Consider the following 14,879-nt stretch of genomic DNA (forward strand, 5'->3'; position numbering starts at 1 on the left):
GGCCACCTTTTCAACTGAACATGTCAACCACACAACTTCAGAAACTACATTTGCTCTTTGGCCTGTAATGCTCTGCCCCCAGATATCCACATAACCTCCTTCCTTGCTTTCAGCTTCCTATTCAAGTTATCACATTACAAAAGCCTTCCTCAACAATACTGTAAGAGTCCTTTCTCCACCTGTTTTACATACATGTAGCCCAGAGCTTCAAGTCCACTAGGAACGTACCTGTTTCAAACTAGGCAGCAGTGATACAAACACATGCTTTCTGAGAAGTACTCACCGCCTGTTATTCTTGCACAAAATACCTTAACCTGGCTCTAACTGGGAGTTAACTAGACAAAGATCCAAAATAAGCATTCTTAGGCAACTACCAGAACCTACTCCCTATATGAAGCCTCTGCATTGCTATTCCTGTTCTTCCAGTCCTTTCCACGCGAGCTCACTGAATCAGGCTGCAGCTTACCTCAAGACTTCTCCCACTACGAGATTATCCTCGCCTCCACAGCACTGACCACTGCCTGAAAATTCTCTTCCGATAGTATGTTTCAGAGGCAGGCAAGTGGCCTCCTGGATCACTGGTGCTCAAAACCACCCTCAGCATGAGTGCAGTTTCCAGTAGTTGGGTATGCTTTCACCAGTCACCAGGGGGCACTACCAACCTGATGAGCATTTGTCTTAGGCTCTGAACCACACCTCCGTCTCTTGAAGTCACTGGCTGCACCCTGGGTTCACATAAAAGCATCACTGGCTTGCCTTTAGACTTAACCCTTATGCTTTTAAGAGTGAAATCAGAAGGCAAGGGTGTAGGGGAATAATTTTCCCGCATTTTTCTTGTAAACTCTTATGAATTCTTCTTTGGAATCTTGGAGGCTTTTACTGTTATTTGTGAATTGCGATTTTCTCCCTGTATTCTCCCTTTCAACCTGAACTGCCACAACCGGACAGAAAGTGCAAGGACTTCTTTCTTGCATCTGTATTGGAAACCTTAGCAGACAGTAACTGCTCCAGGCATGTCAAATAGATGCATTTTCATATCCTTGTTCTGATACCCACAGCCTTTTCAGATACAATTTGACTAGTACCTGCTTTTCCTCTGCCCACCAAGTATCCCACACTCCATCTGTAATTTTATCTTTAAAACAGGGGCCAGCAAACCTTTCCTATAAAGGGCCACATGGTTATTTTAGGGCTTGCAGGCCCTTAGATCTGTCACTAATCTCTGCTCTTGCAGTGTCAGAGCCAGCCAATACATAAACAAATGGGCATGGCAGTGTTCCAATAAAACTAGACACAAACTGAGATTTTGTATTTTTTCACATCCCGTAAGCTATTTTGAACCACTTAAAAATGTAAGCACCACCTTAGTCACACAAAAACAGGTGGTAGGACAAGCCAGTTTGCCAACCCTGTTCCAAGAAGTTTGACACAAGTATTCCAGGAGACGTCTAGATTTCTCTAGAACTTGGCTCTACTTGCTTTGTAAATAAGCTGAGACAATACTTTGCTTCCAACTGTGTTAAGTCTCTTTTTATTCTTTTGGCAATTTCTTCCAGAGTTAACTACTTCCATTTGTAGGTGATGAAATGTGTAAGACATCCACTTCAAATGTTGGCACTGCTATGAACATGGTCTTTCCCCTTTATTTCAACTCAATTACTGTTGATTCTTGTTTATATTCCAAGTCCCGGAAGTGGTTTTCATTGCAGAAGTTATCTGAAGATGGTCTTATGCTTTCTAGTAGTGGTCTACAACCAGGTTCTAGCTTCTCCAGGAAGGCTACACAGGATGGATTCAGATATTACATATTAAACTAAGAGGCATTCTCTCAATTGAGTTTAAATGCATTTTATTTTTAGACAACCTACATGACATGTTTTTTTTCCTCAAAAACAATGCCTCCGCTCCAAACAAATCAACATCAAAACGAAGAGCTCAAGATGACATCAGTCCCATTTGTCTAAGTCCTGGTGTTGTGTGGATGAAAAGCAGCAGCCAGCCAGTTATGACGAGCAGGTGATAGATCCAAACAGCCAAATTTGTTACTGTAAAAACAAGGAAGACCCCATTAACACCTTTCCAATATGAAAATATTTAACGTTTCTAGGCTGCAAATGTATTCCCCTATTCAATCTGGGCTGCCACAAAGACAGACAGAAAGCGCAGGGATTTTTCTTTTGCATCCTAGTGCAAACCAAAAGAACAACAGCGGATTGTTCAAGGTCTATCAGTGGATGCGGAAATGTCTCATTCTGAGAAAGTTCCACTCACTTTGTTCTAACAAAAGCCTCACACATTCTTTGAGTCCCTTTAGACATTTTTGTTCATTGCTGCCCCAATCCTGTTTAGTGTAGCCTTAAATTTATCTTACTAATTACAAAAGCCCCCGAAGGCTAGGATAATGAATGCCTTCATTTCTATATTGCCTCTCGCAATTCCTTCCATAGCAGACGTTCAATTTTAGTAAAGCAATTGGCATACTGGATCAGCAGCCAACTCTAAACTGTACTTACTAAAAGCTAGTAACATCAAGGCTTTCACGACCAGCTGCCAATTATCAGTAAATAAGGGTGAACGGTTTCTTTACAGAAAGGTTTTAATACTCATGTATATGTGCAGCAAAACAGGAGAAAGGCAGTCTGATTTCAACAAGCCATTTCTATAGGGAAGATAAACAGAGTGTTATCTCTGATCTCTAGAGCTCAGGATTTAAGCTATGCTTTGTAATGTCACCTGTAAGTTTTCTGCAGATAAAGACTCTAAGCCTTTCTGTACCATAAAAATCTTTTACATGTGAAACACCCTCTTTATGCCCCTAAGAGAATTAAGACCTAGAGCCTCAGTTAAAAAGGATCCATTTTAACTATCCTAGTGGCAAAACAAGGAGGATTATGCCTAGGATATCTCCATTTTTACATTAATGATTCAACCCACTTCTTTATACTTACACATTTTTCCATTTCTAGACCATCCTTAAAGAAAATCATATACGGGGTCACACCATCCTCACGGTAGTCCAGCAGAGCAACCATGCCATCTGGATTCATGTTTTCACCAATAAAGAACTTAGGAAGCAAACAAATACTCAGAATTAGATTACGCACGGATGTGTTGTATCAAAACAATAAATCAAAGGATGATTCAGAACACCGCTATTTAAGTCAAGGGATTTCAGCAACTAAAGGCTCTGATGCCTAGGAGAAAAAATGCTCACTAATCCAACTTCAGTTCACTCAAAGTACTAATAATAACCAAATAAAAGTACAGAGCAATCCAGGGACACAAGGCTTTCAGGAAACTTACTCAGCCCCACACATCCATTTCCAAACCCTACAAACAAGGCTTTTTACATAGTCAAGCACAGGGAACATAAAGCTAGCAACGAGAGCATGTAACATGAGAAGTTATCTTATGGCCAGAGGATGTATGAAAACCGGAAAATTAAAGAGCCAGGTTGTGTTCATTTTTTTTCTTAGGAGTAAAGGAAAGTCACTGAAGTTTCTCAATAGGACAAGCTCAGATCAGAAAGGGCTTCAGCGGCAACAAGACACACTGGAAGTGGAAAGAGAAAACTGGAAGACCACTTGGGAGTTAACAAGCAATTCAAGAGAAAGAACTGGGAAATGTATGTTATCTGAGTACAGATAAGATTCTGGAACCAGAAGACAAGATCTGGAAACATGCTTAGGAGCAGAGAAAGCTATTTCCTACAGCCTAGACTACTGGAGTTGAATCTATGAAGTATTTAAACTGTTCAAAAGACCGAGAAAATAACCACAGCTTAATTACATCAGAGATTCATCAAGCAACTCATTTTTTGCTCAGTTAAAATTGTACAATCCTTCGGTCCAAATATTTAAGTTATTTACCTGATAGTTTTTGAAATTAGCAAGGATATGCTTGATTTGTTCTGCAGCCCCTGTCATAAAAGGTTTTACTCTTTCTGGTCTCTGTTCTTCAAGCTTCCCTTTGATTCTAAAACAACATTTTATTGATAGGTTATTCAGTTCTGAGCAAAATATATTTTCATTAAGTAAAAATTACAAACTGAAACCAGCTGTCACTGAGCAAAATAACGTGGCGCACGCAATCAAGAAATTACTAGTTCACAGGAGGGATGTTTTAATCCACAAGACTGTTTCTAACTTGGAATTTCATGTCAGCTTATCTCCACAGTACTATTCTAAAAAGGTAAAACCAACCACATGCTCCAGTATGCTCACATTATTTTACTTATAGAAAAACAACCACCCTTCTGAGCTCATTAATAAAAAGACCTCTGACAAGCACGCCTGCCACTAAAAATCTCAGTTAGCCAACCCCTAAATCCTATAGGATTTTCAGACCTCGACTGGGGTGTGCCGGTATCACTTACGACTTCATGTAATCTTTGATGTACTTCTTGTAGGCTTCTTTTGTGAAGCTGGTTTCCTGCAAGTGATGGTTCATGACAATATCCACACCAGTGATTACCGTGCTTTCGGTACCTTCGCCCTCGGGGCCTTCAGCGGAGGCATTTCCACCAATGAGCGAGTCATCAATGTTACCCTCTGTCCTACTGACCATCTGCATTAACAAAAAGTTTAGTTGGTAACACATACTCGACTTTACCGTAAACGCATCCAAAAAATCTATGCTGGCACCTCATGTACCCGTCATCCTTCCACCAAACATTTAGTTCTTGTCGAATACCATGAACACGTTATGGGGGAAAAGATTCTAAAATCGATTTCCTTAAACACCTCAGCTCAACAATTCTTTGTTGACCGTAACGGAAAGAGGGTCATTTACAACCCAGTGGAAGTTTTGCGTGGGCTGTCGGGTTGAAGAGCCAAGTAGGGATAAGGCAAACGCCGAAGGACTTGGGGCTCCCAAACCGGAGACAACCTGTCCGGGACCGCCTGGGAGGAGGATGGGCGCCGAAGCGGCGGACCTATTTCCAGGCTCAGCTCCGCCTCCACTTTTCTAGAAAAACCCGAGCCCGGAAAGAGCGTCTCCTCCGCCAGGAGGCAACGGCGAGGATTGCACAACCCCGGGCGGGGGAGCGGCGGAAACCCGAGCCTACCCGGCCCCGCGCCGCGACCCAGCCGACTCACCTTCCCCTCCACCTCCAGACACAGCCCGTCCGCGACCTCCCGGATCTTGTAGATGTCGGAGAACATCTCATCATCTGTTCGGGGACATATACCCGCCGGTCACGGTACGCCCGAGGCCCGAGCGGGCGCCATTTCCCGCGCCGGCTTGCCGCACGCGGCCCCCGCCCCTCCCCGGGCGCTCGAAACCCCGACGCGCGCCCCAAGCACCGACCCTCCTCGCTCCCAGGAAGGCGCCGGCGTCCCCCAGGCCCACGACACGGCGACGGCGGCCGCCTCCCCGCCCCCACCCACATCCCCGTCCCCCGTGCGCGGCGTTAGGGGCAGTGCAGTCCCGACTCACGGCTGATGAGGTCCCGGTAGATGATCATGATGGCGACTGGAGAGAGACAACGGTGGCACTAGCTTAGGAGCACGGAGCTCAGAGCGAGCGCGGTGCAGCCAGAGCGGCGCTCGGGGGGAGGGGGGAGCGGGCGGAAAAGGCCGACTCTGTCGCTCCCCAACCTCATATAGAGGGCACGTCCCCCTACGTCATCTCCCGCTGCGCCTCCGGAAGCGCCGCAAGCGGTGACGTGGCACGCAGAGCCACGCGGTGGGCAGGGCCACTGCGCGGGCCGAGGGGAGGACAGGCGGGCATCCGGGGACTTGGCCCCGGGATACAATGCTGCGCGTTCCGCTGGGGCGCGGGGCGGCCGAGGGAGAGGAGGCGGGGAGGAGAAGGGAGAGGAGGAGGCAGAGGGAAAATGCCTGAGGGCTTGGCGAGGCGGGGGGATGGAGGGGGAGGAGCGCGCGGCGGAGGGAGGAGGAAGGGGGTCCCGGGCCCTTAGTGTTGAAGCGGCGCCTGGGGCCCTGCCCGTCTCGACACTTCAGGGTGGCTCTAGAAGGTGCTGGGCTTAGGTGAGGCTTAGATGAAGTCTCTTCAGGTTTCCGCACCAGGCTTCGCCCAGCGCAAGCTCCCACCCTTTCTGGGAGCAAAAGTGTCCGCTGCTGTAAAGAACTTTGCATTTACGGAAGGTCCCCTCGACGTCTGGAGACCGCGAGGCTGTCCACGAGGATGCGGTCAGGGGACTGGGCTTACGATCAGCCTCTGTGATCTTCGAGGGCCTCGGAGAACTTTTCAGCGTTTGCCCCCAGGGCTCCCCCACCTCGAGTTTTCTGACGCCTTCTGGGGCAGAGCCGAGTCCGAGTTGTGGGATCCAGGTCGTCCCGCCTGCCCCCTGGGAATAATCGTAGGGGGCGTAGAGTCTGTGGGAAGGGACTTGAAGAGGAAGCAAGGTGTCAAGGGAGTTTGCACAGGTTTCCCTTCTCAGTTTGGTCCCATATTTGGAAGTTTGCCGTTCCTAAGACAGCTATAAAATCTTAATGTTTCTGTTTTGCACTTGGTTTAGAATTAGGTCCTTTGTTTGAAAAAAGGGTATGTTGTCACTTTAAGGTGAAGTGGAAATTATAACCCAGGCGCTAGAGGGTTAAATATAAAAGGAAGGAGCTTCTCACCGGCCGAAATTTATTCGGGCTTTAGACCCAATTACTCGGTATAAAAAAAAAAAGCCTGGTTTAGTCACGTCTTTGGTTTAAAGGCAAAGATATATGCCAGTATGAAACCGGAGAGCTTGTTCCGTTCCACAACTGTATTTGTGCTCTACTGTGTCCCTAGCACTGGGTTTTGCACAGAGGTCCCAATTGTGAACAAGTTAAATCCAGTCCTACCCGCACAAAAAATTTCATTCTAGTAAATCAAAAACAGGCAATTACAACACATTAACAATTTACCCCAGATCCAACAATAAAGCATTGCACACAATAAGAGAGCGCAACCCTTGTGAAAGAGCAGGGCACAAAACAGTGAATTGAGATTGATGGAGAAGTCAAAATGAAAAAGAGCCCGGAAACGGGATCCTCCCTGGAAGATGGGGTGTGGGGCTGTACTGGACACCCCAGGAGTCACCGGATGACTGGAAGGAAGCTAAAAATGGGATGAAGAGGATCTGAAAACAAATGGACGTCTTCTGAGAGATGGTCAACTAAGGATCGCTCAAACCTTTTATTTCTGGGATGTGTGAATGAAACATTATTATCCCAGGCATATCACAATTTAGTTATTTTCCTCAACTTGAACATTTTCAAATTATTCAGAAATCCTCCCATCACCCATGCAGTACTGTCAAACATTATTCCCTCGACTCCTCTCCAGTTTTATGTTCAGTTGAAAACTTTTTTTCAAGTTTTATAAGATAGGCACAGTGAAAAAGAGTACTGAAGTTAGAATCAAAGCACCCTAGGTTGAAATCTTGGCTTTATCTGGTACTAGTCATGTGACCTTGGGAAAGGCAGCCTCCCTAAGCCTAAGTATAAAATGAAATTTTTGTGAGTTAAAAGGGTTTTGGGGAGTTAAATAAGATAACGAAAAAATGCCTAGCATCCTCAATAGGTTATCAGTAAATATTAGTTGAATTTGGGTGCATAATTCTCCCCAAATTTTAATACTTTTCAAAATATTCCTGAAGCTATTCCATTAACTCTCTGTTATTTGGAAGTATTTGGAGGATTTAGTTGATAGATACTGTACTAAAGACGTTCTTCTATTTAATCACAACGCTCATAGTGGATCCCTGAAAGAATTCAACTTGTTTCCTTAAAAGATTTCTGTCTCAGGTTCATATTTGATAGCTCACGATAATTCTGTGACTAGACATCCTAAAAATAAAATCTTAGGAAAATCTGATTTAAATTTCAGCGTATTTCATAAACTCTATCTTGTGGTCTAGAAAATCTGTGCTGTACCTTGAAAATATCTACTTAGAACACAAGTGATAGCAATAGCTGAGGGGACAATAGTCACTGCTTGCAAGCCACTGACAAAATTGCAAGGATTTGGCTTTTATCCAGGCTGATTGACTTTTACTTAGGAATCACTTGAATATTTTTATTACATTTCTTTCCTTACAGTCATTGATTTCTAACAAAATCTAAGATTGTCCTAGATTTTACAGCTGAATATGACTTGGTATCTCTTACAATTAAAGAGATTTCAAAGACAGTGTCTTCTGGTCTCTTCACACACAAGTCCTCACATGAGAAAAGCAACTCAGGTGGGCTCTCCATTTTATCAGTTAGGGATTGACTACATGGCTTAAACACATAAGGGTTTATTCTCCCTTATAAAAAGAAATTCAAGGGTGTCGACTGAAAAAAAATGCACCACCTAATAGTTGAGAATTAGGTTTTATTTGGCGAACAAAACTGAGGACTTAAGCCTGGGACACAGCCTCTCGGACAGCTCTGAGGGACTGCTCCGAAGATGTAGGGGAGGAGCCAGGATATAAGGAGTTTTTGCAACAAAGACCCGGGTAGATTTCTGTTAGTTAAAGAAGCCATGGATCTCAGGTTAAGGAATATAGCGCTTTTCTATGTATGGGAAGATGCAAGAGTCTGGGCTCACTGAAATCATTCCTTTGATCTGCACCTCAGCTCTCTGGGGCCAGTATCCTCAGTACCCTCTGCTTTCTCATCCTGAGTCTCCTCAGGGTGTATCACTGGGGAGGGAGAGCGGGGTTGGAGGGCTGCAGTGACTGAGAGCTTGGCAGCGGGCAGCCCGTTTGTCTCCATCCTGAGTTCCCTCTAGGCTCACCGTCCAAGGTGGCTGTAGTGGCTTGATGGCTGCAACATCCTTTGTTTACTGATGTGGCGGGCAGCATTTTTTCATTGATGGGGGATGCAGTCAGACGGAAGCTATGAAGCCGTGTGACTTCATGGGCATCGCAAACCCAGGATCTTCCTTTCTTCTCCATCATCCGTGAGATCTGTAATAGATGCTGGAATTCCAGCCATCACATCCATCTTGCAGACAGCCAGAAGAGGGGAAGGACCATAGGGGTGCATTCTATCTGTGTGTTTCCTTCTAAAGAGCTATTCTAGCAATTACAGGGACAGCAGCAAACTGTAGTCGGCTTGTTCATTGAGATAGGCTCATTACCACCCTAGTAATAAAATCAGGATCTTATTACTAGGGATGAATAGAGGCAGCTAGAAGCCCCTGTTGTACCCACAGTGCAAAGGGCCTGGTTCTCAGCCTAGAAGTGTCCACTTTGCTCACTGGGGGTCAGGTTCAAGCTCATAACAGATTGATTTGCCACCCAGAATACTGTTAATTTAGGATGAGAAATTCCTCGCTGGTTAGGTGTAGTGTAGAAAGTAGTTATGTTTCAGAAAATGTGGTTTGATCAATAAGGAATTAAGCAGAGGGGGTTGGAATGCAGCACATGGTTGTGACAGAAGGTGATTAGGAAAGAACCAGCCAAGCTGGACTGTTCTTGGTGTGTGTGGTCTGAACCCCTTCCTCTGGAGATGTGTTAATGAATTCTTAGTGCTCTTTTTTCCTAGTCTTCATACTCTGCTAACAAATCATTGCTTTAGTCAAGTTACAAGGCAAGGTTCTTTGCTTTAGAGTGGAGCTGTCCAAAAGAACTTTATTGGACAAGGAAATGTTCTATATCTGCTCCATCCAACACCGTAGCCACTAGGCCACAAGTGGCTATGTGCACTTGAACTGTGGCTAGTGTGACTATAGAGCTGAATGTTTATTTCTATTTCGCTTTAATTAATTTAAATTTAGGTATCCGTGGCTAGTAACTTTACTGGGCAGCAGAGCTCTGTAATGTAAGTTCTACGAGGTCATTTGACACGAGGTCAGTGACACGAGGGATGTCATTTTGTTAACTGCTGAACCCCAGGAACCAGAACAGGGCCTGACTTAATAATTATTGATCAATAAGTGGAAGAGATGACGTTTTCTTCATTTCTCTTAATTAGATTAAGTCTAATTCCATCTCAGTTGATTAATTGGATTTAGCATACTGTATATCCAAAACCTGGTATCACAGTGCTTTTCAAACTGAGAATTTAGTGAATAGTGACTAACTTTATTAAAAATGAAATAGGATAAAAAAAGAACATAGACTCACGTGTGGTAAAGATGAGTATTGTTTCATGAAGCTTTTGTCTTAGATCTATACGTGTATATATGCACTGGATCTCAATGTAAGACGTATTTCTTCATGTGGCTCTAGGCCCAAGAGGTTTGAAATCATTGATTTAGGCAAATTTTCTCTTCAAATCTATTTCTTGGCAGCATCAAATGTTCACTTTGAGTGGAATGCGCCCCAAGATTCAGTGAACACTTATTTTTGACTTTGTTGCCCTTTTGGACAAGGTTCTTGTGGCCTTATGTTCTGTGAGATGTTTATGCTCAACAGGGGAATACCAAGGCCAGCTCCTAGCAACGTCTAGGCCTAGCTCAGAGTACAGGTTCCTATCCTCTTAAGTGAAACCAAGCAACATAACTAATGTACCTTTCACTGGTGTTTTTGATGAATGTAAAGTGATCACTAGAATCTAAGATGTTTTCAGATGTTTGAATATTTCTTTTAGCTTTGAAAAATAGGATGTTTTTCTGATTATAAAAATAATAATACACATTATAGAGTATTTATAAACCATAGAAGAAGCCACCGATAACTAGTATTGACGTCTTAATATTCTCAGTTTGTAGATTTATAAAAAGGGGGTGTGTGGAATCCCGCTGATGTTAAAGCGACTTCTCCATCATAAGACTTTAGGGCATTGGTCTGTTTTGTTTTAGGCTTGCTCTAAGAGGAGAGATCTATGAACAAGCCAGTTCAAAGATCTCTTGGTTGGGGGACTTCCCTGGCCGTCCAGTGCTTAAGACTCTGCCCTTCCAATGCAGGGGGCACAGGTTCAATCCCTGGTCAGGGAACTAAGATCCCGCATGCTGTGCAGCATGGCCAAAATATAAATAAACAAATTAAAATTAAAATTAAAATTGTCCCACTTCAAAGATCTCTTCTTTGGGACTACTTTTAATTACTTTTAGACTGAAGTTTTTAATATCTCTAGTAAAAGATTATTAGGCAAATCAGTGAGCTGGGTAGGTAACTCCAGCTTTCCCATTCTAAATCTCTCTTAGGTCTATCAGAAAATTGCTCAGGTATTTTTCATTTATTATGAATATTTTCCCATATCAGTAGCTCTTCATCTAAAATGCCATATAAAGTTATTATAAATATTCCAACTGATGAATGTACTATAATTTATTTTTAAATTATACATCCAAAAATTGGGAAACAGAGATGCACAAAAATTTTTTTTAAATATATATTCAGATACCCACCAACCACAATAAATAACTGCTAACATTTTTTCATATTTGCTTAAAGTTTTTTTTTTTTTTTTTTTTTTTTTTGTGGTACGCAGGCCTCTCACTGTTGTAGCCTCTCCCGTTGCAGAGCACAGGCTCCAGACGTGCAGGCCCAGTGGCCATGGCTCACGGGCCCAGCGGCCATGGCTTACGGGCCCAGCCACTCCGCGGCATGTGGGATCCTCCCAGACCGGGGCACGAACCCGTGTCCCCTGCATCGGCAGGCGGACTCTCAACCACTGCACCACCAGGGAAGCCCCAAAGTTTTTTTTTTTTTTATAAAAATATTACAGGGCTTCCCTGGTGGCACAGTGGTTACGAATCCACCTGCCAATGCAGGGCACATGGGTTCAATCCCTTATCCGGGAAGATCCCACATGCCGCAGAGCAACTAAGCCCGTGTGTCACAACTACTGAGCCCGTGTTCTAGAACCCGCGAGCCACAACTACTGAAGCCCACGCGCCTAGAGCCCATGCTCCGCAACAAGAGAAGCCACTGCAATAAGAAGCCCGTGCACCGCAACGAAGAGTAGCCCCTGTTCTCCGCAACTAGAGAAAGCCTGCGCGCAGCAACAAAGACCTAACACATACAAAAATAAATTTTAAAAAATAATTACAGATAAAATTGAAGTCTACTTTATCCTCCTTTATCTCCTTCCAGAGGTCCTTCCCCCTCCCCACCAATACCCCCTTCAGGTAACCACATTCCAGTAAGAAAGGAATAAGCAGAAATCGGAGGGTCTACTCCTTCCCTTTGGGTCCTGACCCAGCAGTTGCACATATCACTCACTTCTTTTATCTTATTTCCAGAACCTAATCACAGAGCCCTCAGCTCCGAGGGTGGCTAGGAAATATATTCTTTATGCTGGTTGGAAAATGGATAGGGAGTTGGAAGAATGAGCAGTCTCAAACATAGCCATATTGGCACTTCCGTGTTCTGTGGCATACGGGAGGAGAAACAAACAGCACAGAATTAAGTCAGAGGAAAATTTAATGGTTATGAAATAGTGGCTGACTTTTCCCTCAGTTTTTCCATCTTGCGTCACAGAATTAACGTTGGCTATAGAAGTACTTTGTCATCATGAATGAATGAATGAATGAACAAATGAATAAACAAATAGTAGAGTTATTTCCATACTTATTGCTGTCTCCCTTCCAGATCACTAACTTGTTGTCCGGCTTACTCCTCTTTTCATTACATGACCTCTCCTTTCCTGGTGCATCCTGCCTGTCTGCCCATCCCTCCCCATAATAGTCATGGAATTCAGCACATAGTAGGAACCCAATACCATTTTTTTTTTTAATACCATTTTAGAATATCAAAATTTGGGATTTTGAAATAAAGGGCCTGAAGGTAGTAAAATCTCATTATGAGAACAAAATAAGTTACAGAGTAGTATAAATAGTATCAGTATCCCTTTTAGGAAAAGAATATCTCTTTGCACCTGTATAAAATTTTTCAGGTGTTTCATATTAAACTATTAATAGTGATTACTATGGGAACTGTGATTGGGATTAATGTGGAGAAGAGTTAGAGTTTTATTTTTAATTTTATACCCAGTAGTACTCTTTGAACCTTTAACATGTATATGTGGTACTTTTATAATTAAATTAAAATATTATAGTGCAGTGCTTCCCAAACTTTGGGAGTTTATGTACCAATAACATTTCCAAGGGATTCCCTGGTGGTCCAGTGCCAGGACTCGGCACTTTCTCTGCCATGGCCCGGGTTCAGTCCCTGGTCAGAGAACTAATATCCCACAAGCTGCACAGCACAGCCAAAAAAAAAAATTTCCAAGAAATTTGAGTCTCCATATAAGTTTGCCAATAAAGCCATTAAAAGTATAACCACGACTGTGGTCTACAATTGCCATTTTATGAATCAAAGGGCATAGTCTCTAAGTAATGGGTAATCCTCTAAATTGAATACACTTAATTCTGTGAAAAATTCATTACGTTGTCCTTATTTTTCTCATTTTTGCTTTGGATCTTTTAAAAAAACTTTGTAGTTTGGGTTTCTTGACATTTTTATACTTGGCACAGATAGGACGAGTGATTTGCCCAAGGACAAACAGCCAGTGGATAGCAGAGGGGAGGGATCCAGCTTTATGGACTTCTGGCTCCCAATGGAGGTCCTTCTGGTTGAATAAACAAATGAATAAATGCTTGAATATGGCTAGACACTCTGAATTCTGACACCAGAATTCAAGCTTTTTAGAATGAATTAACTCAACACTTGTATTAGGAGAAGGGCAGCAATGAAAAAAAAGTGAAAATCCAAAACAGGATGTTTTGGAGACAGTATTTAACTGGTCTAATTCATATTTGAAATTTATCACATAGTTGAGACAAACGGGGAAGAAAACAATAGTAGACCTCTTCATTAAGCTGTCGGCATGGCAACAGTAATTTTTCAAGGCTGCCTTAGCTGGGGTCACTGGAATGTTAACAATGAAATGAAATTAATTTTTTCTTTAGAGCTCATAGGGCACACTAAGGCATAGTAATTTATAAGTGCTTTTAGAGCAATTTAATGCTATTTGAAATATCAGATATGTAAAAATGTATTCAAAAGTCCAAGAACTAAAATTATAGAAATGTATATAGGAATATATATTATGTTAATATAATATAAATATATTTTAAATATGTAACCTAAAATGAAATATTATAAAAATAAAATAAATATATCATATATATTCCTATACATAAATTATATATACAATATAAACATATTTATAGAAATATATATGACCATGAATATATAATTCTTTATTGGCCCATTTTTGTCCTACCCTATATTGTATATCCGTTAGTATAGGTATAGAAGTTGACACCATTCTCAAAAACTGTTCCAAAATGACGAGAATTAGATTTGTAACAAGTAATTCTATGTTGATGAGGAAATATACTTGCAAGTAGTCTTTCTCATCACAGTTCTGTGAAGGTGTCTAGGGGAAAACACACTGTGTTTTCCTTTACCCTTATATACAATACTTCAGACACCAGATGTGTCGGGTTTTTCCCATACCAACCAATTCTCCAACACCAGCAGGATGTCCTACGGTTCCGTTCAATTCTGACACTAACTATCCGGGTCCCACAAGTTAAGGGCTCAGTACCACAGGACTCAGATGCACCCCCCTTCAGATGCCAGTTGCAAGTAGTAGGGCCCCAAGCTACCCACAGCTTCTGTGCAAATTGGCTACAAATTGGAGGTTCCCATGAACCGCTCCTTGGGTTCAGTCATTGGCTAGAACAGCTCACAGAACCCAGGAAAACAGTTTACTTACTCTTGCTGATTTATTTACTCTCAAGAAAGGTGTGAAACCTAATTGTCGTCTTTATGACTCTAGAGTGCAATGAAGCACATAGTAGCTACTCAAAAAATTCTTTTGTGTGGTGATCATTTTGAAATGTATTGAAATATCAAATTACTATGTTGTGCACCAGAAACTCACATAGTGTTGTAGGTCAATTATACTTCAACAAGCAAACAAACAAACTCATAGAAAAAGAGATCAGATTTGTGGTTACCAGAGCTGAGGGTCGGGGGTGGGGGGGAGATTGGA

At 42.6% G+C, this 14,879-nt stretch overlaps 2 protein-coding genes and 1 non-coding gene across 3 annotated transcripts in view; 1 reads left to right on the forward strand and 2 right to left on the reverse strand.

Annotated features, from left to right (window-relative positions):
- Window positions 1-1,832: 1,832 nt before the first annotated feature.
- TPT1 (tumor protein, translationally-controlled 1) lies at window positions 1,833-5,635 on the reverse strand. The gene is made up of 6 exons (XM_029210072.1): window positions 5,437-5,635; window positions 5,097-5,170; window positions 4,376-4,566; window positions 3,870-3,975; window positions 2,949-3,065; window positions 1,833-2,045 (listed from the first exon to the last, which is right to left on the reverse strand). The coding sequence occupies exons 1-6, from the start codon at window positions 5,462-5,464 to the stop codon at window positions 2,043-2,045; spliced, it is 519 nt and encodes a 172-aa protein (XP_029065905.1). The 5' UTR covers window positions 5,465-5,635; the 3' UTR covers window positions 1,833-2,042.
- Window positions 2,113-2,240, reverse strand: LOC114888468. The gene has a single exon (XR_003791801.1). It is a non-coding gene; the product is annotated as a small nucleolar RNA SNORA31 (small nucleolar RNA).
- SLC25A30 (solute carrier family 25 member 30) overlaps window positions 5,164-14,879 on the forward strand; it is a 91,823-nt gene continuing 82,107 nt past the window's right edge. Inside the window, exon 1 of the mRNA XM_029210070.1 lies at window positions 5,164-5,200. The gene's annotated coding sequence lies outside the window, so the exon portion shown is untranslated. The remainder of the gene's footprint in view (window positions 5,201-14,879) is intronic.

This window comes from Monodon monoceros, unplaced genomic scaffold (genome assembly GCF_005190385.1).
Source record: "Monodon monoceros isolate NGI ecotype Baffin Bay Population unplaced genomic scaffold, NGI_Narwhal_1 Super_Scaffold_8, whole genome shotgun sequence".
Lineage (NCBI taxonomy): Eukaryota > Metazoa > Chordata > Mammalia > Artiodactyla > Monodontidae > Monodon > Monodon monoceros.

What these genes read in the sequence shown, in the direction of transcription:
- TPT1 (XM_029210072.1), bottom strand. Translation starts at nt 5,464, where the DNA reads ATGATCATCTACCGGGACCTCATCAGCC. An exon ending in GTCTGGAGGTGGAGGGGAAG is followed by an intron (nt 4,567 to 5,096) that starts GTGAGTCGGCTG and finishes TTGTTAATGCAG; the next exon opens with ATGGTCAGTAGGACAGAGGG. An exon ending in CTAATTTCAAAAACTATCAG is followed by an intron (nt 3,066 to 3,869) that starts GTAAATAACTTA and finishes TTGCTTCCTAAG; the next exon opens with TTCTTTATTGGTGAAAACAT.